Here is a 19,295-nt window from a genome sequence, read left to right as displayed (position 1 = left end):
CAGGGAGAAAATACTCAGCTTTTCTACTTCAAACTCATTTTCTAGGGTGAAACACAAGGAAAAAAAGCAGGTCACAAGATACTAATTGATGGCTTAGAAAGTCATCCTGGGATATCTCCTTGTATTATCCCAAATCCCCGCCCCCTAACTAGCAACATAACCATCTAAATACGATTCCCATCAACAAACTGTGGGTCTAAGAAGGCAGTCCTTGTGAGCACAGTGCTGGGCAGGCTTGGAGTTAAGGCCAGCTTGTGCTGTGAGTTAGCAGCACACCGTCACACTTCAGCCTTTGTAAGTCACAGCCTGCCCCTGGGAACCTGCATTCACTCCAAACTGACTTAGAAACATTGAGTGGCACCTTTTCAGTTTTAATAATTAAAACAATAAGATGATCTTGCCTTCTAAGAGAATGCTTTTGGGAGAATATTCCTCAAAACAGATGAACATAAGAGCCAATCACCCTCTTCACCCCTTTCCAGCTATCACTGAAGTCTCTAGCCCCCTTCTCTTTCCCACAGCTCTCTGGACTCTCACAGATTGTCTCCAACTTCACCCCACTTCATTCCCTGTGCTCACCTGACAGTGCAGGAAGACTGAGGCCTATACCCTATTTTTAAAAATAAAAATAAAATCTCAAAAAAATAAAAAAAATAAAAATAAAAATAAAATCTCCCCTTGACCTTGCTGCTCATGCTTCCTCCAACTACATCCACCCAAACTCAAACACGACCGTTCTGTTTCTCTATTGTCTCCACCAGCCACTGATTCCCATAGCCCTGCAATTTACCTTCAATTAAAACATCACTCCTTGAATACTAAGTAGACTATTTCAGATTTGGTGACCGTGGTACACAAATGACACAAAGCAGCACAGTAGTTGAGGTACAAATCCCGACCTCACAACTTACTAGTAATGTCATTTCTGGGTGTTTTAGAGAGAAGGTCATTATATCCCATACATACTCTCCGGCACAGAACGGGGAAATCAGAAGCACTGGGCTGGATGACACTAAGCAGCCTGGGCTGGCCTACTTTTCAGTAGTCTCGGAGTCTCCTGTCTCAGCCTCCTGAATGCTTAGACTGGCAGGTACATCTCACTATCCTCAGCTAAAAATATTCTTCTGCATCATTATTACAGGCATCATTATGCTACTGAACATCCTATTCAAAAAAAGTTTTTGAAAAAGCGCACTAGGATTCAATTCTCAGCACCACATAAATACAGACAGATAGATAAATAATATACAGTAAATTTTATTTAAATTAATACTTAAAATACTATATTTTAATTGTTTAAAGATGTATATAAAAATATTAATAAACATCCTAAGAACTAATGAAAGATTTTACATTCTTCAAATTCAAGCTGTCCTTGCTCTCTTTGGGCAAGGCCTCTGCATGACCAACTGAAAATTCTAAAAAGAAAGTTTAAAAGATAAGTGAATTCTAAGTCAGTAGTTTCTCTAAGTCATAATGTACCAGAGAGCAAGCGATAATCTGCTCCTGAAATATGGCAGAGTGTGAGCTGAAGAAGGAAAACAAGAGGATGGAGAGGTAACCAACACTAAAGGGAAAATCAAACACGAAAGGAAACAGAAGTTCTAGTCACCAGGACAACGGGAGTCCAGGTTTTGATTGACATCTATCAGGCAGAGAAGCATCGTGCAAAGGCAGGTCAGAGGCTGTGCTCACCTTCGCAGGCTTTCCTTCTTCTCGTCACGTGATAAACAACTGTCTAAATGCTTATTGATATGATTTTCTGGAATGCTGACCCCACAAACGGGACAAGACACTGCATTTAAAAGAGAGGGGGGGAGACATTATTAGCCATAGAACAGGCAAAAATTAAACTGGCATCTTTCAGTAATTTAAAGACAGAATCCCAGCTGATATGCTCTTTAAAAGAGCCAGGAGAACAGGCAAACTAGTTACTAGTAACTAGCTGCTTTGTGGGAAGTCCCATGATCAGAACCCTGGGCCTAGAGACTGCAGTTAGGTTTGGGAGTTAGCCAGCTGGAAACAGGGTACTAGGAAACCACAGTGCTGAGTCTCCCCAGGCCGCAGGACATCTCACACAGGACAAACTTCACCTCAGCAACTCTGTAACCAAGTTCCACCTGGGAGAAAAACAAAGGCTTTGCTGGCTCCTTACAATCTGGCTGAACTACTGACCTCCTTGCTCCCGGGCCAGGTCCACCTTACTAAAGCTGCAGCTTTGTGGAGTTGCAGTGAATATGAAGGTGCCCACAAAATGCAGTGTCCAAAGAAGGAAGGCTTGTGGGAGTCCCCAGACTCCCTACTCCTTCTTTTAGTAGCACAGAAAAGTGTATCTATTTTATATGTTATGGTCCATTCTAAGATTTCTTTTGAATAAAAAAGAAAAAAATTCTACAAGAGCTGAAAACATGTCCATATGAAATAAAAATACAACAACAAAAACCACAGACAGAGTGATCTCCAGGCTGAGATGATGATATGCATAATCAAAAACTAAAATAGAAAAAAAAACTTAAAAATACAAGTACTAATAAGCTAATTTCAATTTTCTAGTAGACACTACTGGCCTTCAACTGTGGGTTGTATGGGTTTACTAAACAACACACATTCTTAGTAAAAGATAAGGTCCTAAAGACTGGCTGTGAGTTTTCCAGATGACCCTTCACACCATAATCCTGACTCTGTCACCATTAGGCCACTCTGCACCACTGCAGCATGGAAACACCAGAGCTAGTATATAAACAAAGGAGGAGGGCAGTTCCAGGCAATCGGTAGTTACTGACCAGGTAGCACATCCGGTCAGTTTTCAGCTATTCTGTCAGCCTGAGTATACTGTAGGAAGAGTGAGATAACAAACTGGCTACAGAGACATTCTAGGAGAGCCAGGAAATAAGTCACACTCACTGAAGTACATGTCCTATACCAATAAAATAAGCCCTAACCACGGACTGCATCAAGCCTGAGACATGGTGAGGTGGAACCCAGTCTAGTCTTTCTTTCTCCCCCTCAAAAGGGCTGCCTACTAACCTCACACCACACAAGTGAGACTTCCTGAAGTATAAAAGTTCCGTCCTACCTTTGGTACCCAGTTTCATAGTGGATGTAGAGGGTGTCACAGGACCATTAACATCCGAGAGACCAAGTACCGGCTTTCCTAGGAGACTTGTCTCTTTCATCTCAGCAGAGCTGCTTAGCTCTTTTTGAGGGCTTAGCTCTTTTTGAGGGCTGAATTTCCTCTCATTTTCTTTTCCCAACAACTCAAATACACAGTCACCAGTTTCTCTAATCAGGAACTTATCCATTAACCTGTTCCCCTGTTTGGCAGGGTGTTGGGTGGCTTCAGCATTATGCACTTTAACAACCTTCTTTGAGGTGGAAGACACAGGAGATATGGGTGGTGACTCTAAAGCAAACTGCAACAGGCGAGTCCTTGAAACACACAAAACAAGCAAACAGGTAAATAAGATGCCAAGTTATGCATAATACACTGAGTCTCCCTAATTAATACTTGGTTCCTCTGAAACACAGAATTTATATCACAATCACAATCAAACTAAAAAGTTTCTTTTAAAATGCAGGAAATCATTATTAAAAGGCAGTGACTAGAACTTAAAGAGTATACTGGGTTCTAAGTAAAAGCTGAAGAAAGACATGAAGCAACAGTTAGCACTACGACACAAGCAACCCAAAAGTGTGATCCCTGGGAAAAGAGAGACAAATGAAGCGATGCAACCCTGACCCAAGACCTTCCCCTAGGAGCACCTTCTGGGATTTGTATGTTGAACTGACATCGAAGCAGAAGTTACCTCCCTGACCAGGGAGGAGAGAGCACAATTCTGGGCAGAGATGATGAGAACAAGAGGGATGGTGTGCTAGGCATTAGGAGGGAGCCATGAGAAGGAAACCCTCACCCATCTGCAATCCTCTCCAGGGTATGCAAGGACCAAATGCCACAGGCCTGGCAGGAAACAGACACTAGTAAACAGATGCCAGAGGCAGTGATAGAAAGATGCTCAGCTTAGCCCAGCCAAAATGGATACCTTCACGGAGACCGTGTGGCCTGCTTGAGGTGAGATGTCAGAGGCCGCACCTTAGGAAAAGGGACCGCACGGTGCACAGAGTGTGTTCACACAAATATGCGTGTATGCATATGTGTTTACATCTGTATACCTAAAACTCATGTATGCACATGAGTCATAAAGCCTCACTAGAGGTAGGTAACCTATGGGAACAGAGGTCAGAGAAAGTGAGTAAAACTAAAACAGAATCTAGTAATACACTGCACCAACCCTTAACAGAACAAAAGCAAAGAGCTGGTCATTTAATTGCTTGTCAGAACAAAATGCATTTACTTTCAAAAAGTATAGTTTTTCTTTCCTGCTGGTCTGGGTTTGTGAATGTGCTGCCCCTTTCCTTCCTTCCTTTCCTTTCTTTCCTTTTCTTCTTGTATTTTTTTTTCCCTGTACAGGGTCTCACTATAAAGCCCTGGCAGGCCTAGAACTCACCAATCTGATAAAATGCTACTTAAAGACAAAGCAATAACAACAAAAGCTCACAACTCGTACCAATCATCAGTGATAACCAATGAGCTGACTCCCCCAAGACTGAACAAAGCACAGATGCCAACCACCACCATCGCTCCTAAAACTGCACAAGACGTCCCGAGTCAATGCAATGGTAAGGCCAAGGCCAAGAGCCAGGAACAAAGACTACACAGATTATAAAGAGAGAAAAAAGTTCCCTTTTCATAGGAAAAGTTAGGTACACGGTAAGTAAGAAGGCTGCTTCATTGTATTACCCTCCCTACTTTCATGTCTATTTAAATTTTTCCACAACTTAAAAAAAAAGAAAAAGATAAAAATTAAGGAAAACTAAGCTAAGGATGGCAGCACATGCTGATAACCTCAACGTTCAGCAGGATGAAGCAGAAGATTCTAATTCCAGTGTAATTTCAATCACATAATGATGCTATACCTAACACAATCAAGAAAAAGGTAGGGAAGGAGGGAGGGAGATTAAACAAGAAGATGGGGAGGGAGGGGAAGGAAGAAAGAGGGAATGAGGGAGCGAGCAAGAGAAGGAAGTTGGAGGGAGGGAAAAACAGGAAGAAGGTTGAAAGAAAGGATCTTGGTCTTAGGAAACAAATAAAAAAATAATTTTATATAAATCATATATATGTGTATACACACACACACACACACCCCACTGGGTTCAGTAGTCTCTTATCCCTCCAGCCTCTGGATTTAGTACAAATAAGATTCTGAGAAAAGCTTTCCTGTCACAGGAACAAAGGAGAGGAGTCAGCATTCAGGCAAAGATGAGCCACCACTGGTGCTTTCAGCATGCTAGTGGTCACCTCCACTGGTGCTTTCAGCATGCTAGTGGTCACCTCCACTGGTGCTTTCAGCATGCTAGTGGTCACCTCCACTGGTGCTTTCAGCATGCTAGTGGTCACCTCCACTGGTGCTTTCAGCATGCTAGTGGTCACCTCCACTGGTGCTTTCAGCATGCTAGTGGTCACCTCCACTGGTGCTTTCAGCATGCTAGTGGTCACCTCCACTGGTGCTTTCAGCATGCTAGTGGTCACCTCCACTGGTGCTTTCAGCATGCTAGTGGTCACCTCCACTGGTGCTTTCAGCATGCTAGTGGTCACCTCCACTGGTGCTTTCAGCATGCTAGTGGTCACCTCCACTGGTGCTTTCAGCATGCTAGTGGTCACCTCCACTGGTGCTTTCAGCATGCTAGTGGTCATTGTCTTGCCTTTATTCCACAATCTGGGTGAGTTTTACTTCAGGTGGCTTTCTTATTTCAAGGCATGCCAAGAAGACTGTGGCAAACAGTAGTAAGACCACAACAAACTATTCTCAGGGCTAAAATGGAATTCAATTCACTGATTCCAGTACCATGTACTCTTGCCAGAAAAGCACAATAGAAAATAAAAGCTATACTCATGAAAGTTACAGAATAAGGAAAAAATGAACACGTTTATACAATTTATGTGAAAAATGCTAATACAATGGAACCTAAGGACTAAACAACAACAAAAAAAACTCCAACTCAGTGGTAGAGAGATTCCCTAGCATGTGGAAGGATAAGAGTGCCAGCCCTACACCAGGAAAAAAAATACATAGAATAAAGTAAAATAAAGTAGAATAAAGTAAAATGCAGCCAAGCATGGGAAGATGAGGTAAGTGTTCTTTCCATCTTTCCAGCTGGTCATAAAACCTCACTAGAGGTAACCTATGGGAACAGAGGTCAGAGAAAGTGAGTCTAAACCAAGTAGCCACCTGGGAAGATACTGCTTCACCTACAAAGAACAGCAAGCCCAAAGTCTGGAGCCAGATGCAATCAACATGGCAGAGAACAAGAAGACCTGGAACTTAAGATAACTTAATTTGCTGAGTCATAGTTGTTTATTCAGAGCTAGAGCCATCTGGTGAGCAGTCTGGGGCTCTCTTGGCTGTCTGAGATCTAATTTGTATGCCTTTCTAAACTAGATGACTTGAAGCAGACCAGTGAAACTTCCTGGGACTTTATTTACCCATCTGTACAATAAGATGCTGATCCTAGTCTTCCAGCTCTAAAAGTCCATATCTGTCCACGAGAATCTGAGTGCCTGTGGTGAGTGCTGTTTGGTTCTACGGTGCCAGATCACTTTCATAAGAATTCATAAGGGTGATGGAAATTAAGGAAAAATGACTAACTCCATTTAAATGTAAACATCTGCTTGGAAATTAGCATTTCGGTCTAATTTATTCTAGGGTATATGAATTGCAAAATATTTCTTGGTTTTAGATGTCATCTGTTTTCATGTTTTTCTAAGTCTTCACCTACGCCTTTCTCCCAGACTTCAGATTCCTGTTAACAGACTATCTCCCATTTATCCTTGAGCCCCTTAAGAGCAAGCTAACACTTGACACATGCAAAGGAGACTGCTGGTACTCTTCTGTTCTGTGCCTGCTCTCACTCTTGCTGTGTCTCTAAACAGCAGCACTTCCCGAATGCCAGGATGAAAGTGAGCCACTACATCGGGCTAAGAACATTACTTTAAAACAAGGCAAGAAAAAGTGTGTTCTTTGAAAATGAACACCAAAGGTCAAAAGAAAATGTAAAAGAACGTCATCCTTGTATCTGAAACCTCTTAAAATTATTTCCCATAACTTATTATTCAATTTAGAATATTAAATTTTTAAAAATCCAAATGGCATATAAAATGGTAAGGGCAAATGAGAAAGACAAGAAATAAAATCAAACAAGCAATATAAATATCTTACATTTTAGTCATAAGATTATTCTTCTTCCCTCATCAATCTTACCAGAGTTCAAACAAGTCATGATATCAATTACCTTCTGTTTCATCCCTACTAATTTTGCAGATGAGGTACCACAGCACCACACATGATGACCATCTAAGAAACAAAACAGGCACCTCCTCAAGGACGATGCTGAGAATGAAAATGCCAAGAAGGTAGCCCAAGGAGAATGACGAGCTCAAATACAGCCACATAAGATAAACCTTCAAAAGTAAAACAAATCAAACAAAACAAAAGGTCCAGGAGATGGCTGTCGTTAAGTGACTTTGCTGGAAGTATGAGAACTCAAATTCCAGACCCAGAACTCCCATAACGAGCTGGGGCAGGCAGTGTAATCCTGCAGCCTCAGCAATGGCCAGGCAGGGACAGGCAGACCCGAAAGCTTCCTAGCTCATTAGCTACACAAACTTGAAGTTAGTGAGAAACACTCCCCCACAATTCGAGGAATGATCATAGGAAGATATCCATCCAATACTGATCTCTGGCTTCAACATCCTCACACACACATGCAAGTGTACCTACACACATGTGCACATATGTCATCATTAACAAGTACACATATAACATTCACACATACCTAGGGGAAAAAACCTAATAGACATGATGTGAGTTTTTACAGTATACAATACAGAAAGCAATGACTTCAATAGGAGAATCAGAGAAACACATAGTTTCTTATTCTAGAAAAGTGTACTATTACATGGCCTCACAAAGAAATTAGCTAACCAGCCAGTTGCTGCAATGGCATATTAGAGTTCACAGAGTATTAAACATAATCATCTTTATGATACAAACCTATTAAAAATGTGCAATTCTGCTAGAAGTCTGAAGACAGTTTTAGAGACAAGGTCAGGTATCTCCATGAATTCTCCAACACGTAAAGAGGTCTCATACACGGACATGTGCACTAGCAACATGATTAAAGCAAATACAAGATGTGTTTGGTAGAACATGCCTTTTTATATCCCTTTGGGTGACCAGACTCATACCCAAACCTTCATGCACTTGACAGTTAAAGAACATAGCTATGTACGAGAGCTTTATAGAGAAGCAGTTGCATGTCTCACACAATATACCATATTACACATGCTGAGTAAATCTGATTAAGAATTAATAGGTTAAAATATAACAAATAGAACCAATTAAATATGTGAACAAAGGGTTAATATACACACCTGCATGAAAACACATATTATCTAGAGCTGTCCACTAAAACGTCTTAGAGGCTAACATCCCAGAAGCAACACAACACCAACTATAAATAAAGTGCCAATATATCTATACTTTAACTCTTAATTCTTCAAAACGGGAAAGTTTCTGGTAGAGAAAACCTTGTGACTACTTATTAGACCTTCCTCCCTGTGCGGTGGCTACCACCACTCCCCTTCTTTGGCTCCAGGATGTAACCCTGCACTCCCTAACGGAAAGGGCATGGGGAGGAGGCACACATAAAGAGCACAGTGAGTGGTTAGTCACCAAACTGAATCATACCGTGCAAAATTCATGCTTTTTACCAGTTCATCTAAGAGGCGATTATTTCTCAGGTCTGGCTCCGTTACTGCCTAGAAAAGGAAAACAACAGATGGAAAAGGTCAAAAGCAGGCATTAACTTGTCACAATCTTGTTTTTGAAAATGTCTGACCTGCCCTCCTGGGGCTCTCTGTCCCACTAGTATTCCAGGAAAACTTCAAAATAAAGTGGATTCATCTCATACTAACAGAACTTTAGCCAGTGAATCAGGACCTGCTAACCGGACGCCTGGTAACAGCTCTCAAAAGCATGTTAAAACTATCTGCTATTTACTCTGACCAACTAAGACAAAACCCAGTATGAGCAAGGATTTTTTTTTTCCTTAAAATGCCAAAACTCTAGCTTCCCCTAATTACTTAGAAACAGAACAGAGAAGCTCTTCTAAGTAATAACTCTAGGAGAGAGACATTAAGCGTTCAGAGGGTTAAAACTAAGAAACTCAAGAACACCTGAGAAACATCCATTACCGCAGCAGTGATGTCACCTGGAATGAACGCCGCGGTACAAGTCTACCTTTACAAAGACAGCAGACAGTGACAGAGACCTCCAAGTCTGGAGGCAACTGCTCTGTTTCTGACACAGGGAAACGGTTTAGACAAATTCAGTGACATCCTGACACGATGTTCTTGCTGGCCAGAGTGGTCACACCTCCAGCTCCCTGCAGCTTCCTTTTCAAGAGACCTGTGTCTCTTCTTTCTTTCATATCTTTCAGATATGAGTTTAATTTTCCATTTTATCTCCCTCTCTATCTAATGTCACCTCAAGGAAAAGTCTCAGATATGGACAGCGCACTCGCTCATGTCTGTTCTGAAAGGGCTGCTCTGGGAGGGCAGTAAAAGACCAGGGAGGCCTGGGGGAGCCCAGCTGCCATGAATCTCTCGCCTCCTACAAATATATCCACCAACCCTTCCCAAACGAAGACTCCCAGCACTAGTTTGCATACAAAGTGAGAAATTATAAAGTTAGGAGGCACAAAAACACAAACTGTAGGAATCAAACAGAATTAGAGCCTTTTACTTCCTAAAATACATTACAGTATCAAAATTCTTGATGAGAAAGGGAACAAAATCCATGTCTCTTGTGCATACTTAAAAAATGTTTCCTGGAAATGTTCAAATGGCTTAATTCAGTGACTACATATCACCCTATGCATTTTTGTGGACACATAAAGAAAAAAATTTGCCCTAATCAACAAAATTAAAAAAAAATAAAAATAAAAACTTACCACGCAACAAGTTGGGCACTGAGTTTTATAGGATAAAAACTTTCTTATACAGAGTGAACAATCTGCAAAAAGACACAAAATGTAACATAGGAAGTTAAGTTATTCAGTAATGCAGGAATCTGACTTTTAACACAATGTTGCCTTCCGACTAGAAAGTGATTTCATTCCAAGTTTCTAGTGTCCTCTTGCTCCACAAGTGTTTACATGTATATCTAAAAAGCACTGTTAAGGAAAGAAAGCACCTCTAGTACAGTGACTCTCTAAGCTCCCACAGCTCTGTAAGCACACAGCACTCCCTCTTTGTCCACTGTGTGACCACAAGGACACACTGAAGCCCTGGGCTTATTTTATACACATGCCCGATATCTAGTATTTCCCACTTGAAAACAGAAAACTTGAAAATGGGATATACAGACACAACACATATCCAGGTTATTAAGTGAAGATTTCTACACCCTAAAACTGGGAGACCCACAACCCCATACTTAACAAGCATTTGGGTGCAGGTACCAAACAATACACGGGGCTAAGGGTTTGTTTTGTTGTTGTTGCTGTTTTGTTTTGTTTAATCTCAAATAGCCAACAAAGAATGGGGCAACTATATTATAAAGTTAAGCAAGAAATAAGTAACTACTAAATTATTCACACCCGGGCAGCATACAATGAAAACTCTCGGGTGTAATAAATTGACACTTTGCTGGTGGCTCCTTTACACAAAGCTGAATTAAGGGAGCCTTTTAGTTGAGGAAGCAAAAACAATATGGTTTTGATGGTGTAAGTATCCATAAAGAAGCACCGCCAGTTCCAACAACAGCACTCCAAGGAATAAAGGGATAGACTATGGCCAAGAACAAGAGAGAAAACAGGCTGAGCTCTTCTGGGCACTGCAGAGAAGCTGGAAGTTGCCATTCAGATGGAAGTGGCCATTCAGTTGCTGAGCAACCTGAAAACCCAACAACTTGCCCTAGATCCATGGAAAAAGCAAGATCATAGGCTAAACTGCTACCCTCCTCCAGAAAACCCAGGCAGGCAACACTCAGGGAGGAGAAACCACAGCAGAAAGCACCTCAGGAGCCAGAAAAGAAACCTGTCCTGTAGCCACCACCAAAGAGAACACCTGAAGTGACTAACAGCTGTGGGGCAAATCTGAACGTTGGTATTAGGAGTGGGATAGCACTCTGACAGGCCTGACCATACTGGTTTTTGGAGAAACAGAGAATGCTTTGGGACTGTGGACTGGGAAAGCAGTTGAAGTAGGGCTTAATGGGCCATCCTAGTAAAAGCTTAGAAGACAGTAGTGCTGAGAGCAATGTGGACTGTGGAGGCCCAGCTCAAAAGATTTCATAAAGGAGTATTTGCAACATTCTTGTGATATGTTAGCAAACAATATACCTACTTTCCACACCTGTCTTAAAATGTTGCCTGAGGCAAAATTGAAAATAATGGATTAATTTCCTTGGTAAGGGAAATTTTAAGACAGTCAAATACTGACTCTGTCAAGTAGTTCTTAGAAATCACTCTTGGGTCTACCATGAAAAAGAGCAAAAAGTACAAAATGTAGTTTGAAAAGGAGAAAAAAATTTTTTTGTTTTTGTTTTTTCAAGATTGGGTTTCTCTGTATAGCCCTAGCTGCCTCTGCCTCCCGAGTGCTGGGATTAAAGGTGTGCGCCACCACGCCTGGCAAAAAGGAGAAAATTTAATGTCAAAGCCAAGGCCTATGCTGAAGAGATAAGAAGATTAAAGAAAGCTCTGTTATACAATGGAATAGTGGAAGGGGTGCACCAGAGCAAGACCCCCTCTAGCCAAGCTTCTTGTCAAAAGGCAATGCCTGATAAATTTTCTGCTGCTAAAAACAAAGAAAAGCTTCTAGAAATATAATTCAAGGAGGGGGCCAGGCTCTATCCTGAGTGAACAATAAAACCTGGCAGAGTTGTCCATGGGATTCTTGCTCTCAAGTCAGAAGGATACACAAGCAAAGTGGCTGTGGAATCTCCCTCCAGGGCTAATGACAGTCACTGAAGCCTGTAGAGCATCTTTACATACCTGTCAATAAAAAGCCTATGACCAATGAGCTAAGGCAGGATTAGAAGGTGGGTCATCCTGAAGAGAAAGATGATATTCTGGGAAATAGTCATGCATGTGAGATTCGCTGTGAACACTGAAGGTGATGGTTGCATGAAACTGAGGAGAGATAACCAACCAACCATATGGTGGGACTTAGAATAGAATAAATGGGTAATTCAGTTATGAGCTAGTTGGGGAACAACAACAACAAAAAGCTATTGGCTTAGGCATTTATTCATATTTAAGAACTCCCAGAGTTGTTACTTCAGGGAACAAAGATGCAAAGCGGTAATGTCTGTGGTTGCAGAGGCCAGGCATGTGGCAGGAGAGTCCCAGCATTTACTCTCTGAAAGGCTACTTCATAAAGCTGTGAAAGTGAAGCCTGGATCCTGTTGGAGATCCCAGGATGTTAGAGGTGTTAGAGCCATGGGATATCTGCCAAGTTGCGCTAGCTGTATACAGGGAGTGGACTAGCCCAAGAGCAAAGAGTGCTGCAGTCAGCAAGGCTGGAAGAGAAGAACCATCTCAACCCTCTGCTATCGGACATGGACTTACAGAATTTGGAGTTTGTCCTGCTGGGTTTCAGTCTTGTATTGTCCAGTATTTCCTCACTATAAGCCTCTTCCTCCATTATGGTCTATTTTATGCCACTCTATGTTGCAATTATGTAATCCACTTTTTGATTTTTGTGCTTACAGATGGTGACAATTAAAATATTGCCTTGAGTTTCAAGAGACTTTGAACTTTTAAACTATGTTGAGATTGTGAAAAACTATGAGGACTTTTAAAGCTGGACTAAATGCATTTTGCATTATTATACAATCACAAACCTATGGGGATGGAGAGTGGAATGTGGTGATTTGAATAAAAATGGCCCCACAGGCTCATATATTTGAATACTTGGTCTCCACTTGGTGAAACTGTTTGGGAAGGATTAGAAGTTATGGATTAATATAATATAGTTAATATTTAGTTAATATAAGTATGATTAGTTAATATTGCTTGTTGGAGGAGGTGTATCACTAGAGGTGGACTCTGAAGTGTCAAAGACTCACGCCACTCCCAGTTAACTCTACCTCATAGCTGCATCTCTAGATGTGCGGTCTCAGCTACTGCTCCAGCACCATGCCTGCCTGCCTGCCTGCCTGCCTGCCTGCCTGCCTGCCTGCCTACTGCCATGTTTCCCACCATGATCCTTATAGACTCTAACCCTCTGAAACTGTAACCCACAAATAAACTCTTTCTTCTGTAGGTTGCCATGGCCATGGTGACTTATCACAGCAAGAGAAATGTAACTAAGGCATACAGTAAGAAGTCTCCCAAGCAATATTTTAAGTCACACATTCCTAAATATACCTGCTGAGCTCAGGCACCTACAGGGACAGCTATTGCTTTTAATTTAGTTCCCAGACTCTACTATCACATATTAATTCAGTGGATTGGGTCACTTTTAAAAATGCATCACGTGAAATCATACTGATCCAATAAAAATTTCGTAATTAGTTTTAGCTGTGAACAAGCCCCATCCATCCAACTAAGGACCTGTATCCCACAATGTCCAGGACTGCAGTACTGCAATACCTCTGTAACCCCCACCTGCCATTCTTGTCTGCAGACACACTTCCCCACTGTGATGGTGATGGACTCTTATCTTATCTATTTGAGGTGGTAAACCTCAAATAAACCCTTCCATAAGTTGACTGGGTCATGGTGTTTTATCACAACAAAAGTAGCAATCTGCTCATACTGGGCCAAGCAATGGGGGGTTTGTTTGGTTTTGGTATGTGTTTTATATGTAGAAGCACTTGCCTGGGTATATACACATGGAGACAAGGCTGTGTGTCTTCCTCAATCACCCTCCATCTTATTTTTTGAGACAAGGTCCTGAAATTCACTGTTGTTACTGTTGTTTTCCCAGATAGGCTAATTAGAGCCCCAAGGATTCATCTGTCTTGTCCGCAAGTTCTAAGGTTATAGGTGTCTAGCATCACCCTTGGCTTTTAAGTGGGTAGTCGGGACCATAACTCATACCCTCACTTTACCCACTAAACCATCTCCCACAGCCTTGTCAAGGTCTGCACATTAATTCCCAGAACTATCTTCTGAAGTACAAACTACTCGACAGACTTTTACATTTAGAGAAATCCTAGGCAATGACTACAAACTCATCCACTTGCTAAGTGGCTCTCAAGAGCGAAGCGTGGGTGTATCTGCAAAGCGGACATTTGCATCATCTTAGTATGACTTCACAGAACTGTCCGTCAAGGATGTCTTCCAATAAAACCAACTTTAAGCCAAACTGAACTGATTTTTAAGTTTCCAAGATAAATCAACTTGAAAACAAAGGACAAAAAAATACCATAACTAAATATTCAATACACTAGATGGCCTAATTGGCAGGCTAACTAGCCTGTACAACCATAAGTTATTAAATACTTAGGAGACTGGCAGAGTACTTGCCTAAGAATGCATGAGGGTGTGGTCAAGATTTATCCGCCAACAAATAAGTAAACAGATGAACCAGCATATTCAATAAGCATTTAAAAATATTTCTCATAAAGAAGCAATTCTATTGCGTAATTGTTTTCGGTAGCACATGGCTGCTAAGTGATGAAATGATCTGTGATACTCTTCAATAGGAGAACTGTGAGGGACCCGGATGGTCCTAGTTATGACGGTCTGACTGACTGTTTTCCAGCTACACCAGAACGGAAACATGGTATTCACTCAATAGGAACTGTATTTTGCATTTTAATTCCTCTGTCCCGATCCCCACCACAACCTTTTACTAGCAATATGCACTATAACACTTTTGAATGCTGGGTAGAAGTAGTAGGCACAGCTCCTGAAAGCAAGCTGGTCAGAAGGGTGAGTGTATTGTGCCTGTACTGTGCTACAACAGGAAACAGGTTAAGTGGATTAACAAATGTTTACCTTACTAGCAATGCACATAAAAATATATTAAAAAATTTTAAATCAATAAATAGAATAATCATAAAAAACACAAATATTTACCTTATTAATATTTTCTACTGCTGATAGGTTTACTGGGATATAATCCCATGTTAAAAGTATCTGCATTCCTAATATTTTGAAGTTTAAAATTTACAATTCCACACTAAGTGGCTGAACCATTTGTCTGTCATCCTGCTAAAAATATCCTGAAGCTTAATATATTAAAGTGTTCAGCAAATAAGCATATACGTTACCAAAATCTTTACTACCATAAACTCTGCAAAAGGCATGTAAAAATATCCAAGGGGGAGGTAGCAGAAAATCTAAGAACCTTGTAAGAAACACAATTGCCATATTCAGGAAAAGGAGACGGCACAGACCTTGAAAGTGCACGGCAAAGGAACGAAAGATGGAAAATGACTATGTGAACAGTATTTCCTTCACCATCAAGGAAAACTACCTTGTGCTTTTACCAAGAAAAACAAAGGGTACTTACAGTTGTGAGAGCACTGGGGGATTATCACTGCAATGTTGAAATACTCAAAGCAAATCCCACAGCGCAGCAAGTCATCTATTGTCTGCAATGCAAAAGCACATGTGTATCAGCAGGACATCAACAGCACACTCAATGCCTGGCAAGCAATTTTCCCTCTAGTCCCCAAAATGAATTACATAACACTTATTTGTGAGTGATACATATTCAAAATCTGACTATAGACAAATAACAAAGGATCATGACTGAGAAAAGCTTCCCCCTGAATATTCAAGTTTCAAGTTATCCTACTTGCTTTGTGGACAGGTGGAGCTGCAGGCTGTGCCCACACAGGGCACAGGAGCCTGCAGCTCCACCTGTCCTTCACAAAGGGCTCCTTCTTCACAAAGGGCTCCTGAATCCCTGCTCTTCTCCTGAATCCCTGCTCTTCTTTCAGACCCATCCTCTGTCACAGAGTCACCACTTGGTGGAAGATTTCAACAACCTTTCTCTCTGATGACTCTAGCCTGTGTCAAGTTGACACAAAACCAGCCAGTACAAAAGACTAATAAAGCCAAAGACTTAAAGAGTCTCTAGTAGGGTCTGGTCAATGCACCTGAAATACCAGCATTTCGGAGGCTGAGGTAGGATTGAGTGCAAATCGAGATGTGGCTATATAATGAGACCTTATCTCAAACAAAAATAAATAAAAATAGATAAATACTAAACTATCCAATTAAAATCTCTATTTCGCAATGAGGAGACTAACATCCCAGGTAAGCACACAATACTAGGACTGAGTCAAGCCAAGGCTGAAATACCCTTCCTCCTCATGGTAGTCTGGTACTTTCTATAGGCACAGTGCAGCCAAATGAGAAAACCTTCTAAAGCCAGTGTCAACTTGGACAACAAGCTCAGCAGAACCAGGTTTGTTCTAGCAACTTAAAACCCTTTAATTTGTTTAAGAAAGGGACTGATAGTAATGACAGTGGGGGGCTTTATTCTCAAGAAATGGAAGTGTGGGGAGCTAGGGAGGTGTCTAAAGGAGTGTGTCCTTAACTGGCATGGAAGTGGCCCTGGCTAGCATCCTGACACACACAGAGAGATGATTTAACATGTAGACTAGGCCAAAGATAGTGACACAGGCTTCTCTGCACTTAGGAGGCAGAGGCAGAAGGATCTCTGTGAGTTCAAGACCAACCTGATCTACATAGTTTCAGGGCAGCCAGAGCTACAGAGTGAGACTCTGCTAAAAAAAAAAAAAACACTGACACCAACAAAGTAGAATATATTCCATATATAAAGAAACTTCCGAAAGGATACGACAAAGTGATCATCATAGTTACTAAGATGAGGGAACTGGGCAATGAGGGACATGGCGGAATGGAGATCGTTTTTATTTTATGTATTTCTTGAACCATATGAACCTGTTACTTAAAACACTGTGGAGGCTGAAGAGATGGCTCAGCAGTTAAGGGGACCTGTGTTGGATTCCCGGTGCCCACACATGGCTCACGGCCATCCAGGACTCCAGCTCCAGGCGAGAGGACGTCTTCTCTGACCTCCATGGGCACCAGGCATGTATGCAGTGCATATACATACAAGTAGATAAAGCACTCAATGCACAAAATAAAATAAATAATTCTTTAGAATAATTAATGTAAATATAAGCAAATACAACCAAGGGAGTACCTACTTTTAATCTTAACACTTCAGTGGCAGGAGCAGGAGGATTCGAAGTTAGAAGCCAGCTTGGGCTAGGCAACAAGCAAGCTTCAAGCCTACCTGCACTGCTACATAACGAGCCCGTCATAAAGCCAAACACAAACCAAAAAGTTGTCATTTACAGTCCATATGAAACATTACATAGCTATAAAAACCTGCTTGTGCTGGGCGGTGGTGGCACATGCCTTTAATCCCAGCACTTGGAAGGCAGAGGCATTGAGGTCTGTGAGTTCTAGGCTACCCTGGTCTACAGAGCTAGTTCTGGGATAGGTAGGGATTCAACAAAGGAAGCCTGTCTCAATAAAACAAGACACACACACCAAATAAAACAAATAATAATCAATTGTGGAAGGGAAATGTTCAGGTTGTAATAGATGCATTGTTTGTAAAAACAGTAAGGAAAAGCCTGCACTCATAGGACAGAGCTAGTTATGGGACAGCCAAGGATATCCAAAGAACCCCTGTCTCAAAAAAACAACAATTATAAAAGCAAAGAATAACCAACTGTCATAGGGAAACCATCTAGGTTATAACAGATACAATGTAAGCCTGCTGCACTCAGCAGAGGCAGGAGGGCTACCCAATGACTCTTGGTAGAAAACAAACATCAAGACAAAAAACATCCACGGATGGGCAGAGGTGGCACACATCTTTAATCCCAGCACTTGGGAGGCAGAGGCAGGCAAGCAGATCTCGCTGAGTTCAAGGCCAGCCTGGTCTACAAGAGCAAGGCTACACAAAGAAACCCGGTCTCAAAAACAATCAAACAAACAAACAACTCATCCCACTAAATGTTATTTAAGGGAGATGATTCAGTATGCAATAATTCCTTAAAAGGAAAGGCTAAGCGCTGGGTCTAGGTCCTGGTCTCCCTTTTAAAAAGATGTGAGCCGGGGATGGGCACTCAGGTTGCTGGAGCAGGTGGATCTTGAGGCCAGCCTGGTCTGCATACTGAACTCCAGGCCAGCCAGGGGCTACAAGGTAAGACCTCGTCTCCTAAATTAATAAAATAAATAAAAGTTAAATAAAGAGAGATGCGTCATTATTGAGTCACGTAGGGCACTTTAGGCAGGGAAACCGGATGCAGTGTGTTAAGAACGAGGAGGACTTCTGGACCACAGCCAGAAATGGAAAACCATGGTAAGCGGACCCTCTGCTATGCTACTTGATTATAAAATGTCATCCGATGCAACGTCCACACAAATCACGAGTGGTGTCACTGTTAACACAGGAGTCCTCGTAGGATGAGCAGTCACCATCGTTGACACTACTTTACGGGGAGACGCGGTGATAGTGACAGAAACCCAAAACATCCGGTTCGTTAGGGCGGCCACCTAGGGCTGACTGCGCAGGACCGCAGCGCGTTCCCGGACCGTCTCGGGGGTTGGAAACTGAGGCCCGGCGTCGCGAGGCCAAGTTAGGGCCGAGGCGGCGGCGCGCGGACCGGGGTGCCCGTTCGCACCGACGACGTCCGCGCCCCGGCCTTCCCGGGACACTCACCTTCATCACCGCCAACCCCGGAGGCCATCGCGGCTCGGCCAGGACCTCCATGGCCGCACCGATGAGACCGCCAGCTACCGGCCCGCCACGCAGCTCCTCTACTCGAAATTCCCCGCGCTACACCGTACGTCAGCTACGTGCGGCGCGCTCGCGGCGAGCGCACGGCATGCTGGGAGCTGTAGTTCTTGTGCGTTGGACGTTAGCGGCTTCGGAAGACCGAAGGGGAAAAGTGAGAAATTCCAGGGCGTAGCCTGGAGCGATGCAGGCGTTTGGACCTCTTGGATCCCCGGAGACAAGAAGATAAGTGAAAGATTAAAGGCAGCTTTAATCTGTCTTATAAGATGAATAAACAAAAGATTCTGGAAGGTGATTGAATATTAGGAAAAAGAAACCAAATGAAGCCTAAGCCTTGGTAGAGAGTTCAAGATCTAGGCTCAGGTCTTCTCTCTTCAGGTAGTAATCTCTGGTTGCTTTAGAGATCTGTCTTGCTCCTTGGAAATATCTAAAGTTA

General features: G+C 42.2%; 1 protein-coding gene across 6 annotated transcripts in view; it reads right to left on the bottom strand.

Moving 5' to 3' along the window:
- The window catches only part of Rad18 (RAD18 E3 ubiquitin protein ligase), a 73,922-nt gene extending 55,028 nt beyond the window's left edge, over positions 1-18,894 (bottom strand). For 5 of the 6 annotated variants that reach the window (XM_021164897.3, XM_085840191.1, XM_021164899.3 and 2 more), the window contains exons 1-6: positions 18,785-18,894; positions 15,584-15,665; positions 10,069-10,130; positions 8,805-8,875; positions 3,077-3,429; positions 1,696-1,795 (exon numbers count right to left, since the gene is read on the bottom strand). In XM_021164897.3, coding sequence (XP_021020556.1) covers positions 1,696-1,795; positions 3,077-3,429; positions 8,805-8,875; positions 10,069-10,130; positions 15,584-15,665; positions 18,785-18,835 — 719 coding nt within the window. In that variant the 5' untranslated portion in view covers positions 18,836-18,894. The remainder of the gene's footprint in view (positions 1-1,695; positions 1,796-3,076; positions 3,430-8,804; positions 8,876-10,068; positions 10,131-15,583; positions 15,666-18,784) is intronic. The other variant, XM_085840193.1, reaches the window with a different exon arrangement.
- Between the last annotated feature and the right edge of the window lie 401 nt (positions 18,895-19,295).

The sequence above is a fragment of the Mus caroli genome, unplaced genomic scaffold, assembly GCF_978045245.1.
Source record: "Mus caroli unplaced genomic scaffold, Mus_caroli_1 scaffold_7, whole genome shotgun sequence".
Classification (NCBI taxonomy): domain Eukaryota; kingdom Metazoa; phylum Chordata; class Mammalia; order Rodentia; family Muridae; genus Mus; species Mus caroli.
This window is presented reverse-complemented; position numbering and strand designations above follow the sequence as displayed.